The 18,741-nt window shown below is 49.5% G+C and overlaps 1 protein-coding gene across 3 annotated transcripts in view; it reads right to left on the reverse strand.

Annotated features, from left to right (window-relative positions):
• LOC139561130 (actin-binding protein WASF3-like) overlaps positions 1 to 18,741 on the reverse strand; it is an 88,726-nt gene that overhangs the window by 6,161 nt on the left and 63,824 nt on the right. Inside the window, exons 6-9 of one of the 3 annotated variants that reach the window (XM_071378012.1) lie at positions 7,195 to 7,272; positions 6,552 to 6,730; positions 4,281 to 4,580; positions 238 to 647 (exon numbers count right to left, since the gene is read on the reverse strand). In XM_071378012.1, coding sequence (XP_071234113.1) covers positions 238 to 647; positions 4,281 to 4,580; positions 6,552 to 6,730; positions 7,195 to 7,272 — 967 coding nt within the window. The remainder of the gene's footprint in view (positions 1 to 237; positions 648 to 4,280; positions 4,581 to 6,551; positions 6,731 to 7,194; positions 7,273 to 18,741) is intronic. The other 2 variants (XM_071378014.1, XM_071378015.1) reach the window with 2 other exon arrangements.

An 18,741-nucleotide genomic window follows, 5' to 3' on the forward strand; every position in this document is an offset into this window, starting at 1 on the left:
CTCTCCCTTCCTCTCTCTCTGCCTTCCTCTCTCTCTCTCTCTCTCCCTTCCTTCCTTCCTTCCTTCCTTCCTTCCTTCCTTCCTTCCTTCCTTCCTTCCTTCCTTCCTTCCTTCCTTCCTTCCTTCCTTCCTTCCTTCCTTCCTTCCTTCCTTCCTTCCTTCCTTCCTTCCTTCCTTCCTTCCCTCCCTCCCTCTCTCCCTCCCTCCCTTCCTCCTCTGTCCCTTCCTCCATCTCACCTCTACGTATGGCAGCCAACAGGTCGCTGCGGGCATCGCTTATCGGAATCATCGGCATCTGGCCCTTCCTGGTGGGCGGAGCTTCTCCTTGAGACCCACCAATAGCGTGAGCCGGAGACAGGATGTGGGAGGGGGGCAGGCCTGGTGGGGGAGGAGGGGGGGCAGCGGGAGGGGCGTGAGAGGGGGAGGGGACATAGTGGGCAGGGGGGGCGGGAGGAGGAGGGGAGGGACTGTAAGAACGGGACATGATGGCCACGGCCCCGGGGGGGAGGGAGGGAGGAGGGAGGGAGGGGGGAGGGAGGGGGGAGGAGGAGGTAGAGTCGAAGGCCGTCTGGGCGGAGGGGATGATTGGGGGAGGAGGGGGAGGGGCTGGGGGGATGAAGTACTCCGGGATGGTGGACGGATGGCCGCTGAGGGAGGAGAGAGAAAGAACAGACAAGTGAATCAGACATCACGTCTCTCTCATCATGATAGTGGGAGGACGACACCTCTCTCTCATCATGATAGTGGGAGGACAACACCTCTCTCTCATCATGACAGTGAATCAGACAACACCTCTCTCTCATCATGACAGTGAATCAGACAACACCTCTCTCTCATCATAATAGTGAATCAGACAACACCTCTCTCTCATCAGTGAATCAGACAACACCTCTCTCTCATCAGTGAATCAGACAACACCTCTCTCATCATAATAGTGAATCAGACAACACCTCTCTCTCATCAGTGAATCAGACAACACCTCTCTCTCATCATGACAGTGAATCAGACAACACCTCTCTCTCATCATGATAGTGAATCAGACAACACCTCTCTCTCATCATGATAGTGAATCAGACAACACCTCTCTCTCATCAGTGAATCAGACAACACCTCTCTCTCATCATGACAGTGAATCAGACAACACCTCTCTCTCATCATGATAGTGAATCAGACAACACCTCTCTCTCAACATGACAGTGAATCAGACAACACCTCTCTCTCATCAGTGAATCAGACAACACCTCTCTCTCATCATGACAGTGAATCAGACAACACCTCTCTCTCATCATGATAGTGAATCAGACAACACCTCTCTCTCATCATAACAGTGAATCAGACAACACTTCTCTCTCAACATAATAGTGAATCAGACAACACCTCTCTCTCATCATGACAGTGGGTGGACAACACCTCTCTCTCATCATAACAGTGAATCAGACAACACCTCTCTCTCATCATAACAGTGAATCAGACAACACCTCTCTCTCATCATGACAGTGAATCAGACAACACCTCTCTCTCATCATACTAGTGAATCAGACAACACCTCTCTCTCATCATGACAGTGAATCAGACAACACCTCTGTCTCATCATAACAGTGAATCAGACAACACCTCTCTCTCATCAGTGAATCAGACAACACCTCTCTCTCATCAGTGAATCAGACAACACCTCTCTCATCATGACAGTGAATCAGACAACACCTCTCTCTCAACATGACAGTGAATCAGACAACACCTCTCTCTCATCAGTGAATCAGACAACACCTCTCTCTCATCAGTGAATCAGACAACACCTCTCTCATCATGACAGTGAATCAGACAACACCTCTCTCTCAACATGACAGTGAATCAGACAACACCTCTCTCTCATCAGTGAATCAGACAACACCTCTCTCTCATCATGACAGTGAATCAGACAACACCTCTCTCTCATCAGTGAATCTGACAACACCTCTCTCTCAACATGACAGTGAATCAGACAACACCTCTCTCTCATCATGACAGTGAATCACACAACACCTCTCTCTCTCATCAGTGAATCAGACAACATCTCTCTCTCATCATGATAGTGGGAGGACAACACCTCTCTCTCATCAGTGAATCAGACAACACCTCTCTCATCATGACAGTGAATCAGACAACACCTCTCTCTCAACATGACAGTGAGTCAGACAACACCTCTCTCTCATCAGTGAATCAGACAACACCTCTCTCTCATCATGACAGTGAATCAGACAACACCTCTCTCTCATCAGTGAATCAGACAACACCTCTCTCTCATCATGACAGTGAATCAGACAACACCTCTCTCTCATCAGTGAATCAGACAACACCTCTCTCTCAACATGACAGTGAATCAGACAACACCTCTCTCTCATCATGACAGTGAATCACACAACACCTCTCTCTCTCATCAGTGAATCAGACAACATCTCTCTCTCATCATGATAGTCGGAGGACAACACCTCTCTCTCATCAGTGAATCAGACAACACCTCTCTCATCATGACAGTGAATCAGACAACACCTCTCTCTCAACATGACAGTGAGTCAGACAACACCTCTCTCTCATCAGTGAATCAGACAACACCTCTCTCTCATCATGACAGTGAATCAGACAACACCTCTCTCTCATCAGTGAATCAGACAACACCTCTCTCTCATCATGACAGTGAATCAGACAACACCTCTCTCTCATCAGTGAATCAGACAACACCTCTCTCTCAACATGACAGTGAATCAGACAACACCTCTCTCTCATCATGACAGTGAATCAGACAACACCTCTCTCTCTCATCAGTGAATCAGACAACATCTCTCTCTCATCATGACAGTGAATCACACAACACCTCTCTCTCTCATCAGTGAATCAGACAACATCTCTCTCTCATCATGATAGTGGGAGGACAACACCTCTCTCTCATCAGTGAATCAGACAACACCTCTCTCTCATCATGACAGTGAATCAGACAACACCTCTCTCTCATCATAATAGTGAATCAGACAACACCTCTCTCTCATCATAATAGTGAATCAGACAACACCTCTCTCTCATCATGGCAGTGAATCAGACAACACCTCTCTCTCATCATAATAGTGAATCAGACAACACCTCTCTCTCATCATAATAGTGAATCAGACAACACCTCTCTCATCATGACAGTGAATCAGACAACACCTCTCTCTCAACATAATAGTGAATCAGACAACCTCTCTCTCTCATCATAATAGTGAATCAGACAACACCTCTCTCTCATCATAATAGTGAATCAGACAACACCTCTCTCTCATCATAATAGTGAATCAGACAACACCTCTCTCATCATAATAGTGAATCAGACAACACCTCTCTCTCAACATAATAGTGAATCAGACAACCTCTCTCTCTCATCATAATAGTGAATCAGACAACACCTCTCTCTCATCATAATAGTGAATCAGACAACACCTCTCTCTCATCATAATAGTGAATCAGACAACACCTCTCTCTCATCATAATAGTGAATCAGACAACACCTCTCTCTCATCATAATAGTGAATCAGACAACACCTCTCTCTCATCATGACAGTGAATCAGACAACACCTCTCTCTCATCATGACAGTGAATCAGACAACACCTCTCTCTCATCAGTGAATCAGACAACACCTCTCTCTCATCATAATAGTGAATCAGACAACACCTCTCTCTCATCATAACAGTGAATCAGACAACACCTCTCTCTCATCATGACAGTGAATCAGACAACACCTCTCTCTCATCATAATAGTGAATCAGACAACACCTCTCTCTCATCATGACAGTGAATCAGACAACACCTCTCTCTCATCATAATAGTGAATCAGACAACACCTCTCTCTCATCATAATAGTGAATCAGACAACACCTCTCTCTCATCATAACAGTGAATCAGACAACACCTCTCTCTCAACATAATAGTGGGAGGACAACACCTCTCTCTCATCATGACAGTGGGAGGACAACACCTCTCTCTCATCATGACAGTGGGAGGACAACACCTCTCTCTCATCATGATAGTGGGAGGACAACACCTCTCTCTCATCATGACAGTGGGAGGACAACACCTCTCTCTCATCATGATAGTGGGAGGACAACACCTCTCTCTCATCATGACAGTGGGAGGACAACACCTCTCTCTCATCATGATAGTGGGAGGACAACACCTCTCTCATCATGACAGTGAATCAGACAACACCTCTCTCTCATCATGACAGTGGATCAGACAGTAGTCGCCTACAGTACGTGGTAGTTGACTTACCCATGAGCCCTGTAGTCCTTGACGGACTGCTGACGTGGACCGTTGAGTGCCCCTCCCTCGGAGTGGGCGGGGGGTGGGTGGGTGGGCTGGGTGCGCCCCAGTGATGTGATTTGTCGTACTGCGGCGGCTGCCCCAGAGGGGGGGTTGGCTCTGGGGTACCCTCCCCTATCCAGAGACTGAGTCTGGGGGGCTTGGGTGAGGTGGGGGGTACCATCGATGGGGTGGGGGGCAGAGGTGGGCTGGGAGGGGTGGTTAGGGCTGGCAGGGTAGGAATGCTCACCCATGTCTGATGCCATCGACCTGGGAGGGGTGGAGTAGGGGGGGGGGGATAAAGTAACCCAGTTTCCGTGGTTGTAAATTCTTACATCTATCTTGTCATATCCTTAACAAGGACACACACTCTGATATAATCAGAAATTCTACATAGACGTGTAGTGTGTTCCACTCCCCAGCAGAGGTCAGTGGAAGGCTAGCCAGTGTCTGTCCAATCAGCAGAGGTCAGTGGAAGGCTAGCCAGTGTCTGTCCAATCAGCAGAGGTCAGTGAAAGGCTTGCCAGTGTCTGTCCAATCAGCAGAGGTCAGTAGAAGGCTAGCCAGTGTCTGTCCAATCAGCAGAGGTCAGTGGAAGGCTAGCCAGTGTCTGTCCAATCAGCAGAGGTCAGTGGAAGGCTAGCCAGTGTCTGTCCAATCAGCAGAGGTCAGTGGAAGGCTTGCCAGTGTCTGTCCAATCAGCAGAGGTCAGTGGAAGGCTAGCCAGTGTCTGTCCAATCAGCAGAGGTCAGTGGAAGGCTTGCCAGTGTCTGTCCAATCAGCAGAGGTCAGTGGAAGGCTTGCCAGTGTCTGTCCAATCAGCAGAGGTCAGTGGAAGGCTAACCAGTGTCTGTCCAATCAGCAGAGGGCAGTGGAAGGCTAACCAGTGTCTGTCCAATCAGCAGAGGTCAGTGGAAGGCTAACCAGTGTCTGTCCAATCAGCAGAGGGCAGTGGAAGGCTAACCAGTGTCTGTCCAATCAGCAGAGGGCAGTGGAAGGCTAACCAGTGTCTGTCCAATCAGCAGAGGGCAGTGGAAGGCTAACCAGTGTCTGTCCAATCAGCAGAGGGCAGTGGAAGGCTAACCAGTGTCTGTCCAATCAGCAGAGGGCAGTGGAAGGCTAACCAGTGTCTGTCCAATCAGCAGAGGGCAGTGGAAGGCTAACCAGTCTCTGTCCAATCAGCAGAGGGCAGTGGAAGTCTAACCAGTCTCTGTCCAATCAGCAGAGGTAAGTGGAAGACTGTACTATATACAGGGTCAGTTCAATACCATACTATATACAGGGTCAGTTACAATACCATACTATATACAGGGTCAGTTAAAATACCATATTATATACAGGGTCAGTTACAATACCATACTATATACAGGGTCAGTTACAATACCATACTATATACAGGGTCAGTTCAATACCATACTATATACAGGGTCAGTTCAATACCATACTATATACAGGGTCAGTTACAATACCATACTATATACAGGGTCAGTTACAATACCATACTATATACAGGGTCAGTTACAATACCATACTATATACAGGGTCAGTTACAATACCATACTATATACAGGGTAAGTCCAATACCATACTATATACAGGGTCAGTTACAATACCATACTATATACAGGGTCAGTTACAATACCATACTATATACAGGGTCAGTTACAATACCATACTGGGTCAGTTCAATACCATACTATATACAGGGTCAGTTCAATACCATACTACATACAGGGTCAGTTACAATACCATACTATATACAGGGTCAGTTACAATACCATACTACATACAGGGTCAGTTACAATACCATACTATATACAGGGTCAGTTACAATATCATACCATACAGGGTCAGTTACAATACCATACTATATACAGGGTCAGTTCAATACCATACTATATACAGGGTCAGTTCAATACCATATTATATACAGGGTCAGTTACAATACCATACTATATACAGGGTCAGTTACAATACCATACTATATACAGGGTCAGTTACAATACCAACCTATATACAGGGTCAGTTACAATACCATACTGGGTCAGTTCAATACCATACTATATACAGGGTCAGTTACAATACCATACTATATACAGGGTCAGTTCCAATACTAACCTATATACAGGGTCAGTTACAATATCATATTCTGACCAACTGAGCCATTTAAAATAGTCAGATTGATTGACTAATTGATTGACTAATTGATTGACTGACTGGCTGATTGATTAATGAACCTACCTGTTATCAGGTGATAATGATCCCTCGGAGGACATTCCGTGGTAGGGTGAGGGGGTGAGTCGTGTATCCGGGCGGAACTCCTTATCATAGGCCATCATATTCCACTCCTGTCTTCGATTCCTGGCCTTTCTCACCTTCTTCACCTCTCTGCCCGGATCCTCCACCTGTTTCTGCTGCTCCTGATGGAGGGATAGTGGAGAGGGATGGGAGAGATGGAGAGAAACCAAGACAAAGAGAGTTATTATTTATATATTCTTCCTCTTTGAGACACATGGAAAGAAAGCCCCTCCACTATTATCGACTACACATCCTACCTTCACAACACTCAGTCCCACTAATGGAAGCTTTTAGGAATCAGCGTAAAACATAACACACACAACATAAAACAGAGGGATGGGGAACTGGCAAACACTCTGCTTTAAGGGGACACAGAGACAAGGATGCAGACGGAGAACCAGGGTCCTGGTGGAGAGAAGAGAGGGGTCTGGGTACAAAGAGAGGGGACATGAACACCACAGGACCAATCACCCAACACAGACAGATGGACATGTTAAGTGAGGTCAGGGGACATAGAAACAGGGAACGTCGCAGACACGGACAGGGGGACAGTGGGGGGGCATCGTGGTGGTGGTGGGGGTCTTACGGAGCTGGGCAGGGGGCTGCGTGGTGGAGCCTGTCTGCTGTGGGGTCTACCCTGGTCACAGTGGGCTGGAAAGCTGGTCTGGATGGAGAGAGAGAGACGTCTACTGGGTTAGAGAGATAGAGATATAGACAGTGTGTCCAGAGAGAGAGATGTCTACTGGGTTAGAGAGATAGAGATATAGACAGTGTGTCCAGAGAGAGAGATGTCTACTGGGTTAGAGAGATAGTGATATAGACAATGTGTCCAGAGAGAGAGATGTCTACTGGGTTAGAGAGATAGAGATATAGACAGTGTGTCCAGAGAGAGAGATGTCTACTGGGTTAGAGAGATAGTGATATAGACAATGTGTCCAGAGAGAGAGATGTCTACTGGGTTAGAGAGATAGAGATATACACAATGTGTCCAGAGAGAGAGGGAAGAGGAGTGTAGAAGAGGCGGCAGCTGGTGAGGAAGAGGATCAGTCTGCAGTTTCTGACCCTCTAGAGTTTGAAATGAAGGAATAAAAGGCAGGTAAGTAGTGGTCGGTAGTGGGTGATAGTAGTGGGTGGTAGTGGGTGATAGTAGTGGTTGGTAGTGGGTGATAGTAGTGGTCGGTAGTGGGTGATAGTAGTGGTCGGTAGTGGGTGATAGTAGTGGTTGGTAGTGGGTGATAGTAGTGGGTCGGTAGTGGGTGATAGTAGTGGTCGATGGTGAGTGGGTGATAGTAGTGGTCGGTAGTGGGTGATAGTAGTGGTCGGTAGTGGGTGATAGTAGTGGTTGGTAGTGGGTGATAGTAGTGGTCGGTAGTGGGTGATAGTAGTGGTCGGTAGTGGGTGATAGTAGTGGTTGGTAGTGGGTGATAGTAGTGGTCGGTAGTGGGTGATAGTAGTGGTCGGTAGTGGGTGATAGTAGTGGTCGGTAGTGGGTGATAGTAGTGGGTGGTAGTGGGTGATAGTAGTGGTTGGTAGTGGGTGATAGTAGTGGTCGGTAGTGGGTGATAGTAGCGGTTGGTAGTGGGTGATAGTAGTGGTCGGTAGTGGGTGATAGTAGTGGTCGGTAGTGGGTGATAGTAGTGGTCGGTAGTGGGTGATAGTAGTGGTCGGTAGTGGGTGATAGTAGTGGTTGGTAGTGGGTGATAGTAGTGGAATGGGTGATAGTAGTGGTCGGCAGTGGGTGATAGTAGTGGTCGGTAGTGGGTGATAGTAGTGGTTGGTAGTGGGTGATAGTAGTGGTCGGTAGTGGGTGATAGTAGTGGTCGGTAGTGGGTGATAGTAGTGGTCGGTAGTGGGTGATAGTAGTGGTTGGTAGTGGGTGATAGTAGTGGTCGGTAGTGGGTGATAGTAGTGGTCGGTAGTGGGTGATAGTAGTGGTTGGTAGTGGGTGATAGTAGTGTTCGGTAGTGGGTGATAGTAGTGGTCGGTAGTGGGTGATAGTAGTGGTCGGTAGTGGGTGATAGTAGTGGTTGGTAGTGGGTGATAGTAGTGGTCGGTAGTGGGTGATAGCAGGTGATAGTAGTGGTCGGTAGTGGGTGCTAGTAGTGGTCGGTAGTGGGTGATAGTAGTGGAATGGGTGATAGTAGTGGTTGGTAGTGGGTGATAGTAGTGGAATGGGTGATAGTAGTGGTTGGTAGTGGGTGATAGTAGTGGTTGGTAGTGGGTGATAGTAGTGGTTGGTAGTGGGTGATAGTAGTTGTCCGTAGTGGGTGATAGTAGTGGTCGGTAGTGGGTGATAGTAGTGGTCGGTAGTGGGTGATAGTAGTGGTCGGTAGTGGGTGATAGTAGTGGTTGGTAGTGGGTGATAGTAGTGGTCGGTAGTAGGTGATAGCAGTGGTTGGTAGTGGGTGATAGTAGTGGTCGGTAGTGGGTGATAGTAGTGGTCGGTAGTAGGTGATAGCAATGGTTGGTAGTGGGTGATAGTAGTGGTCGGCAGTGGGTGATAGTAGTGGTCGGTAGTGGGTGATAGTAGTGGTTGGTAGTGGTTGATAGTAGTGGTCGGTAGTGGGTGATAGCAGTGGTCGGTAGTGGGTGATAGCAGTGGTTGGTAGTGGGTGATAGTAGTGGTCGGTAGTGGGTGATAGTAGTGGTCGGTAGTGGGTGATATTGGTGGTTGGTAGTGGGTGATAGTAGTGGTCGGTAGTAGGTGATAGCAGTGGTTGGTCGTGGGTGATAGTAGTGGTCGGTAGTGGGTGATAGTAGTGGTCGGTAGTGGGTGATAGTAGTGGTCGGTAGTGGGTGATAGTAGTGGTCGGTAGTGGGTGATAGTAGTGGTCGGTAGTGGGTGATAGTAGTGGTTGGTAGTGGGTGATAGTAGTGGTCGGTAGTGGGTGATAGTAGTGGTCGGTAGTAGGTGATAGCAATGGTTGGTAGTGGGTGATAGTAGTGGTCGGCAGTGGGTGATAGTAGTGGTCGGTAGTGGGTGATAGTAGTGGTTGGTAGTGGTTGATAGTAGTGGTCGGTAGTGGGTGATAGCAGTGGTCGGTAGTGGGTGATAGCAGTGGTTGGTAGTGGGTGATAGTAGTGGTCGGTAGTGGGTGATAGTAGTGGTCGGTAGTGGGTGATAGTAGTGGTTGGTAGTGGGTGATAGTAGTGGTCGGTAGTAGGTGATAGCAGTGGTTGGTCGTGGGTGATAGTAGTGGTCGGTAGTGGGTGATAGTAGTGGTCGGTAGTGGGTGATAGTAGTGGTCGGTAGTGGGTGATAGTAGTGGTCGGTAGTGGGTGATAGTAGTGGTTGGTAGTGGGTGATAGTAGTGGTCGGTAGTGGGTCATAGTAGTGGTCGGTAGTGGGTGATAGTAGTGGTCGGTAGTGGAGAGCGAGAGAGAAGGAGTTTACTGTAGTGTTTGACAGGAGGAGAGGTAGTGTTTGGACTGGCTAGACAGGAGGAGAGGTAGTGTTTGGACTGGCTAGACAGGAGGAGAGGTAGTGTTTGGACTGGTTAGACAGGAGGAGAGGTAGTGTTTGGACTGGTTAGACAGGAGGAGAGGTAGTGTTTGGACTGGTTAGACAGGAGGAGAGGAAGTGTTTGGACTGGCTAGACAGGAGGAGAGGTAGTGTTTGGACTGGTCAGACAGGAGGAGAGGAAGTGTTTGGACTGGCTAGACAGGAGGAGAGGTAGTGTTTGGACTGGTCAGACAGGAGGAGAGGTAGTGTTTGGACTGGTTAGACAGGAGGAGAGGTAGTGTTTGGACTGGCTAGACAGGAGGAGAGGTAGTGTTTGGACTGGTTAGACAGGAGGAGAGGTAGTGTTTGGACTGGTTAGACAGGAGGAGAGGTAGTGTTTGGACTGGCTAGACAGGAGGAGAGGTAGTGTTTGGACTGGTTAGACAGGAGGAGAGGTAGTGTTTGGACTGGCTAGACAGGAGGAGAGGTAGTGTTTGGACTGGTTAGACAGGAGGAGAGGTAGTGTTTGGACTGGCTAGACAGGAGGAGAGGTAGTGTTTGGACTGGTTAGACAGGAGGAGAGGTAGTGTTTGGACTGGTTAGACAGGAGGAGAGGTAGTGTTTGGACTGGTTAGACAGGAGAAGAGGTAGTGTTTGGACTGGTTAGACAGGAGGAGAGGTAGTGTTTGGACTGGTTAGACAGGAGGAGAGGTAGTGTTTGGACTGGTTAGACAGGAGGAGAGGTAGTGTTTGGACTGGCTAGACAGGAGGAGAGGTAGTGTTTGGACTGGTTAGAAAGCAGGAGAGGTAGTGTTTGGACTGGCTAGACAGGAGGAGAGGTAGTGTTTGGACTGGCTAGACAAGAGGAGAGGTAGTGTTTGGACTGGTTAGACAGGAGGAGAGGAAGTGTTTGGACTGGCTAGACAGGAGGAGAGGTAGTGGTTGGACTGGTCAGACAGGAGAAGAGGTAGTGTTTGGACTGGCTAGACAGGAGGAGAGGTAGTGTTTGGACTGGTTAGACAGGAGGAGAGGTAGTGTTTGGACTGGCTAGACAGGAGGAGAGGTAGTGTTTGGACTGGTTAGACAGGAGGAGAGGTAGTGTTTGGACTGGCTAGACAGGAGGAGAGGTAGTGTTTGGACTGGTCAGACAGGAGGAGAGGTAGTGTTTGGACTGGTTAGACAGGAGGAGAGGTAGTGTTTGGACTGGCTAGACAGGAGGAGAGGTAGTGTTTGGACTGGTTAGACAGGAGGAGAGGTAGTGTTTGGACTGGTTAGACAGGAGGAGAGGTAGTGTTTGGACTGGCTAGACAGGAGGAGAGGTAGTGTTTGGACTGGTTAGACAGGAGGAGAGGTAGTGTTTGGACTGGCTAGACAGGAGGAGAGGTAGTGTTTGGACTGGCTAGACAGGAGGAGAGGTAGTGTTTGGACTGGTTAGACAGGAGGAGAGGTAGTGTTTGGACTGGTTAGACAGGAGGAGAGGTAGTGTTTGGACTGGTTAGACAGGAGGAGAGGTAGTGTTTGGACTGGCTAGACAGGAGGAGAGGTAGTGTTTGGACTGGTTAGACAGGAGGAGAGGTAGTGTTTGGACTGGTTAGACAGGAGGAGAGGTAGTGTTTGGACTGGTTAGACAGGAGGAGAGGTAGTGTTTGGACTGGTCAGACAGGAGGAGAGGTAGTGTTTGGACTGGTTAGACAGGAGGAGAGGTAGTGTTTGGACTGGCTAGACAGGAGGAGAGGTAGTGTTTGGACTGGTCAGACAGGAGGAGAGGTAGTGTTTGGACTGGTTAGACAGGAGGAGAGGTAGTGTTTGGACTGGTTAGACAGGAGGAGAGGTAGTGTTTGGACTGGTTAGACAGGAGGAGAGGAAGTGTTTGGACTGATTAGACAGGAGGAGAGGTAGTGGTTGGACTGGTCAGACAGGAGAAGAGGTAGTGTTTGGACTGGCTAGACAGGAGGAGAGGTAGTGTTTGGACTGGTTAGACAGGAGGAGAGGTAGTGTTTGGACTGGCTAGACAGGAGGAGAGGTAGTGTTTGGACTGGTTAGACAGGAGGAGAGGTAGTGTTTGGACTGGCTAGACAGGAGGAGAGGTAGTGTTTGGACTGGTCAGACAGGAGGAGAGGTAGTGTTTGGACTGGTTAGACAGGAGGAGAGGTAGTGTTTGGACTGGCTAGACAGGAGGAGAGGTAGTGTTTGGACTGGTTAGACAGGAGGAGAGGTAGTGTTTGGACTGGTTAGACAGGAGGAGAGGTAGTGTTTGGACTGGCTAGACAGGAGGAGAGGTAGTGTTTGGACTGGTTAGACAGGAGGAGAGGTAGTGTTTGGACTGGCTAGACAGGAGGAGAGGTAGTGTTTGGACTGGTTAGACAGGAGGAGAGGTAGTGTTTGGACTGGCTAGACAGGAGGAGAGGTAGTGTTTGGACTGGTTAGACAGGAGGAGAGGTAGTGTTTGGACTGGCTAGACAGGAGGAGAGGTAGTGTTTGGACTGGTTAGACAGGAGGAGAGGAAGTGTTTGGACTGGCTAGACAGGAGGAGAGGTAGTGTTTGGACTGGTCAGACAGGAGGAGAGGTAGTGTTTGGACTGGTTAGACAGGAGGAGAGGTAGTGTTTGGACTGGCTAGACAGGAGGAGAGGTAGTGTTTGGACTGGTCAGACAGGAGGAGAGGTAGTGTTTGGACTGGTTAGACAGGAGGAGAGGTAGTGTTTGGACTGGCTAGACAGGAGGAGAGGTAGTGTTTGGACTGGTTAGACAGGAGGAGAGGTAGTGTTTGGACTGGTTAGACAGGAGGAGAGGTAGTGTTTGGACTGGCTAGACAGGAGGAGAGGTAGTGTTTGGACTGGTTAGACAGGAGGAGAGGTAGTGTTTGGACTGGCTAGACAGGAGGAGAGGTAGTGTTTGGACTGGTTAGACAGGAGGAGAGGTAGTGTTTGGACTGGCTAGACAGGAGGAGAGGTAGTGTTTGGACTGGTTAGACAGGAGGAGAGGTAGTGTTTGGACTGGCTAGACAGGAGGAGAGGTAGTGTTTGGACTGGTTAGACAGGAGGAGAGGAAGTGTTTGGACTGGCTAGACAGGAGGAGAGGTAGTGTTTGGACTGGTCAGACAGGAGGAGAGGTAGTGTTTGGACTGGTTAGACAGGAGGAGAGGTAGTGTTTGGACTGGCTAGACAGGAGGAGAGGTAGTGTTTGGACTGGTTAGACAGGAGGAGAGGTAGTGTTTGGACTGGTTAGACAGGAGGAGAGGAAGTGTTTGGACTGGCTAGACAGGAGGAGAGGTAGTGGTTGGACTGGTCAGACAGGAGAAGAGGTAGTGTTTGGACTGGCTAGACAGGAGGAGAGGTAGTGTTTGGACTGGTTAGACAGGAGGAGAGGTAGTGTTTGGACTGGCTAGACAGGAGGAGAGGTAGTGTTTGGACTGGTTAGACAGGAGGAGAGGTAGTGTTTGGACTGGCTAGACAGGAGGAGAGGTAGTGTTTGGACTGGTCAGACAGGAGGAGAGGTAGTGTTTGGACTGGTTAGACAGGAGGAGAGGTAGTGTTTGGACTGGCTAGACAGGAGGAGAGGTAGTGTTTGGACTGGTTAGACAGGAGGAGAGGTAGTGTTTGGACTGGTTAGACAGGAGGAGAGGTAGTGTTTGGACTGGCTAGACAGGAGGAGAGGTAGTGTTTGGACTGGTTAGACAGGAGGAGAGGTAGTGTTTGGACTGGCTAGACAGGAGGAGAGGTAGTGTTTGGACTGGTTAGACAGGAGGAGAGGTAGTGTTTGGACTGGCTAGACAGGAGGAGAGGTAGTGTTTGGACTGGTTAGACAGGAGGAGAGGTAGTGTTTGGACTGGCTAGACAGGAGGAGAGGTAGTGTTTGGACTGGTTAGACAGGAGGAGAGGAAGTGTTTGGACTGGCTAGACAGGAGGAGAGGTAGTGTTTGGACTGGTCAGACAGGAGGAGAGGTAGTGTTTGGACTGGTTAGACAGGAGGAGAGGTAGTGTTTGGACTGGTTAGACAGGAGGAGAGGAAGTGTTTGGACTGGTTAGACAGGAGGAGAGGTAGTGTTTGGACTGGCTAGACAGGAGGAGAGGTAGTGTTTGGACTGGTCAGACAGGAGGAGAGGTAGTGTTTGGACTGGTCAGACAGGAGGAGAGGTAGTGTTTGGACTGGCTAGACAGGAGGAGAGGTAGTGTTTGGACTGGTCAGACAGGAGGAGAGGTAGTGTTTGGACTGGTTAGACAGGAGGAGAGGTAGTGTTTGGACTGGTTAGACAGGAGGAGAGGTAGTGTTTGGACTGGTTAGACAGGAGGAGAGGAAGTGTTTGGACTGGCTAGACAGGAGGAGAGGTAGTGGTTGGACTGGTCAGACAGGAGAAGAGGTAGTGTTTGGACTGGCTAGACAGGAGGAGAGGTAGTGTTTGGACTGGTTAGACAGGAGGAGAGGTAGTGTTTGGACTGGCTAGACAGGAGGAGAGGTAGTGTTTGGACTGGTTAGACAGGAGGAGAGGTAGTGTTTGGACTGGCTAGACAGGAGGAGAGGTAGTGTTTGGACTGGTTAGACAGGAGGAGAGGTAGTGTTTGGACTGGCTAGACAGGAGGAGAGGTAGTGTTTGGACTGGTCAGACAGGAGGAGAGGTAGTGTTTGGACTGGTTAGACAGGAGGAGAGGTAGTGTTTGGACTGGCTAGACAGGAGGAGAGGTAGTGTTTGGACTGGTTAGACAGGAGGAGAGGTAGTGTTTGGACTGGTTAGACAGGAGGAGAGGTAGTGTTTGGACTGGCTAGACAGGAGGAGAGGTAGTGTTTGGACTGGCTAGACAGGAGGAGAGGTAGTGTTTGGACTGGTTAGACAGGAGGAGAGGTAGTGTTTGGACTGGCTAGACAGGAGGAGAGGTAGTGTTTGGACTGGTTAGACAGGAGGAGAGGTAGTGTTTGGACTGGCTAGACAGGAGGAGAGGTAGTGTTTGGACTGGTTAGACAGGAGGAGAGGAAGTGTTTGGACTGGATAGACAGGAGGAGAGGTAGTGTTTGGACTGGTCAGACAGGAGGAGAGGTAGTGTTTGGACTGGTTAGACAGGAGGAGAGGTAGTGTTTGGACTGGTTAGACAGGAGGAGAGGTAGTGTTTGGACTGGTTAGACAGGAGGAGAGGTAGTGTTTGGACTGGCTAGACAGGAGGAGAGGTAGTGTTTGGACTGGTCAGACAGGAGGAGAGGTAGTGTTTGGACTGGTCAGACAGGAGGAGAGGTAGTGTTTGGACTGGCTAGACAGGAGGAGAGGTAGTGTTTGGACTGGTCAGACAGGAGGAGAGGTAGTGTTTGGACTGGTTAGACAGGAGGAGAGGTAGTGTTTGGACTGGTTAGACAGGAGGAGAGGTAGTGTTTGGACTGGTTAGACAGGAGGAGAGGAAGTGTTTGGACTGGCTAGACAGGAGGAGAGGTAGTGGTTGGACTGGTCAGACAGGAGAAGAGGTAGTGTTTGGACTGGCTAGACAGGAGGAGAGGTAGTGTTTGGACTGGTTAGACAGGAGGAGAGGTAGTGTTTGGACTGGCTAGACAGGAGGAGAGGTAGTGTTTGGACTGGTTAGACAGGAGGAGAGGTAGTGTTTGGACTGGCTAGACAGGAGGAGAGGTAGTGTTTGGACTGGTCAGACAGGAGGAGAGGTAGTGTTTGGACTGGTTAGACAGGAGGAGAGGTAGTGTTTGGACTGGTTAGACAGGAGGAGAGGTAGTGTTTGGACTGGTTAGACAGGAGGAGAGGTAGTGTTTGGACTGGTTAGACAGGAGGAGAGGTAGTGTTTGGACTGGCTAGACAGGAGGAGAGGTAGTGTTTGGACTGGTTAGACAGGAGGAGAGGTAGTGTTTGGACTGGCTAGACAGGAGGAGAGGTAGTGTTTGGACTGGTTAGACAGGAGGAGAGGTAGTGTTTGGACTGGCTAGACAGGAGGAGAGGTAGTGTTTGGACTGGTTAGACAGGAGGAGAGGTAGTGTTTGGACTGGCTAGAAAGGAGGAGAGGTAGTGTTTGGACTGGTTAGACAGGAGGAGAGGAAGTGTTTGGACTGGCTAGACAGGAGGAGAGGTAGTGTTTGGACTGGTCAGACAGGAGGAGAGGTAGTGTTTGGACTGGTTAGACAGGAGGAGAGGTAGTGTTTGGACTGGCTAGACAGGAGGAGAGGTAGTGTTTGGACTGGTTAGACAGGAGGAGAGGTAGTGTTTGGACTGGTTAGACAGGAGGAGAGGTAGTGTTTGGACTGGCTAGACAGGAGGAGAGGTAGTGTTTGGACTGGTTAGACAGGAGGAGAGGTAGTGTTTGGACTGGCTAGACAGGAGGAGAGGTAGTGTTTGGACTGGTTAGACAGGAGGAGAGGTAGTGTTTGGACTGGTTAGACAGGAGGAGAGGAAGTGTTTGGACTGGTTAGACAGGAGAAGAGGTAGTGTTTGGACTGGCTAGACAGGAGGAGAGGTAGTGTTTGGACTGGTTAGACAGGAGGAGAGGTAGTGTTTGGACTGGTTAGACAGGAGGAGAGGAAGTGTTTGGACTGGCTAGACAGGAGGAGAGGTAGTGTTTGGACTGGTTAGACAGCAGGAGAGGTAGTGTTTGGACTGGCTAGACAGGAGGAGAGGTAGTGTTTGGACTGGCTAGACAAGAGGAGAGGTAGTGTTTGGACTGGTTAGACAGGAGGAGAGGAAGTGTTTGGACTGGCTAGACAGGAGGAGAGGTAGTGGTTGGACTGGTCAGACAGGAGAAGAGGTAGTGTTTGGACTGGCTAGACAGGAGGAGAGGTAGTGTTTGGACTGGCTAGACAGGAGGAGAGGTAGTGTTTGGACTGGCTAGACAGGAGCAGAGGTAGTGTTTGGACTGGTTAGACAGGAGGAGAGGTAGTGTTTGGACTGGCTAGACAGGAGGAGAGGTACTGTTTGGACTGGTTAGACAGGAGGAGAGGTAGTGTTTGGACTGGTTAGACAGGAGGAGAGGTAGTGTTTGGACTGGTTAGACAGGAGGAGAGGTAGTGTTTGGACTGGTCAGACAGGAGGAGAGGTAGTGTTTGGACTGGTTAGACAGGAGGAGAGGGTAGTGTTTGGACTGGTTAGACAGGAGGAGAGGTAGTGTTTGGACTGGTTAGACAGGAGGAGAGGAAGTGTTTGGACTGGCTAGACAGGAGAAGAGGTAGTGTTTGGACTGGTTAGACAGGAGGTGAGGTAGTGTTTGGACTGGTTAGACAGGAGGAGAGGTAGTGTTTGGACTGGCTAGACAGGAGGTGAGGTAGTGTTTGGACTGGTTAGACAGGAGGAGAGGTAGTGTTTGGACTGGCTAGACAGGAGGACAGGTAGTGTTTGGACTGGTTAGACAGGAGGAGAGGTAGTGTTTGGACTGGTCAGACAGGAGGAGAGGTAGTGTTTGGACTGGTCAGACAGGAGGAGAGGTAGTGTTTGGACTGGTTAGACAGGTGGAGAGGTAGTGTTTGGACTGGCTAGACAGGAGGAGAGGTAGTGTTTGGACTGGCTAGACAGGAGGAGAGGTAGTGTTTGGACTGGTTAGACAGGAGGAGAGGTAGCGTTTGGACTGGCTAGACAGGAGGAGAGGTAGTGTTTGGACTGGTTAGACAGGAGGAGAGGCAGTGTTTGGACTGGTTAGACAGGAGGAGAGGTAGTGTTTGGACTGGTTAGACAGGAGGAGAGGAAGTGTTTGGACTGGTTAGACAGGAGGAGAGGTAGTGTTTGGACTGGTTAGACAGGAGGAGAGGTAGTGTTTGGACTGGTTAAACAGGAGGTGAGGTAGTGTTTGGACTGGTTAGACAGGAGGAGAGGTAGTGTTTGGACTGGTTAGACAGGAGGAGAGGTAGTGTTTGGACTGGTTAGACAGGAGGAGAGGTAGTGTTTGGACTGGTTAGACAGGAGGAGAGGTAGTGTTACGACTGGCTAGACAGGAGGAGAGGTAGTGTTTGGACTGGTTAGACAGGAGGAGAAGAGGTAGTGTTTGGACTGGTTAGACAGGAGAAGAGGTAGTGTTTGTACTGGTTAGACAGGAGGAGAGGTAGTGTTTGGACTGGCTAGACAGGAGGAGAGGTAGTGTTACAACTGGCTAGACAGGAGGAGAGGTAGTGTTTGGACTGGTCAGACAGGAGGAGAGGTAGTGTTTGGACTGGTTAGACAGGAGGAGAGGTAGTGTTTGGACTGGTTAGACAGGAGGAGAGGTAGTGTTTGGACTGGCTAGACAGGAGGAGAGGTAGTGTTTGGACTGGCTAGACAGGAGGAGAGGTAGTGTTTGGACTGGTTAGACAGGAGGAGAGGTAGTGTTTGGACTGGTTAGACAGGAGGAGAGGTAGTGTTTGGACTGGTTAGACAGGAGGAGAGGTAGTGTTTGGACTGGCTAGACAGGAGGAGAGGTAGTGTTTGGACTGGTTAGACAGGAGGAGAGGAAGTGTTTGGACTGGTTAGACAGGAGGAGAGGTAGTGTTTGGACTGGCTAGACAGGAGGAGAGGTAGTGTTTGGACTGGTCAGACAGGAGGAGAGGTAGTGTTTGGACTGGTCAGACAGGAGGAGAGGTAGTGTTTGGACTGGCTAGACAGGAGGAGAGGTAGTGTTTGGACTGGTCAGACAGGAGGAGAGGTAGTGTTTGGACTGGTTAGACAGGAGGAGAGGTAGTGTTTGGACTGGCTAGACAGGAGGAGAGGTAGTGTTTGGACTGGCTAGACAGGAGGAGAGGAGGTGGT

This window comes from Salvelinus alpinus, chromosome 31 (assembly GCF_045679555.1).
Source record: "Salvelinus alpinus chromosome 31, SLU_Salpinus.1, whole genome shotgun sequence".
NCBI classification, from domain to species: domain Eukaryota; kingdom Metazoa; phylum Chordata; class Actinopteri; order Salmoniformes; family Salmonidae; genus Salvelinus; species Salvelinus alpinus.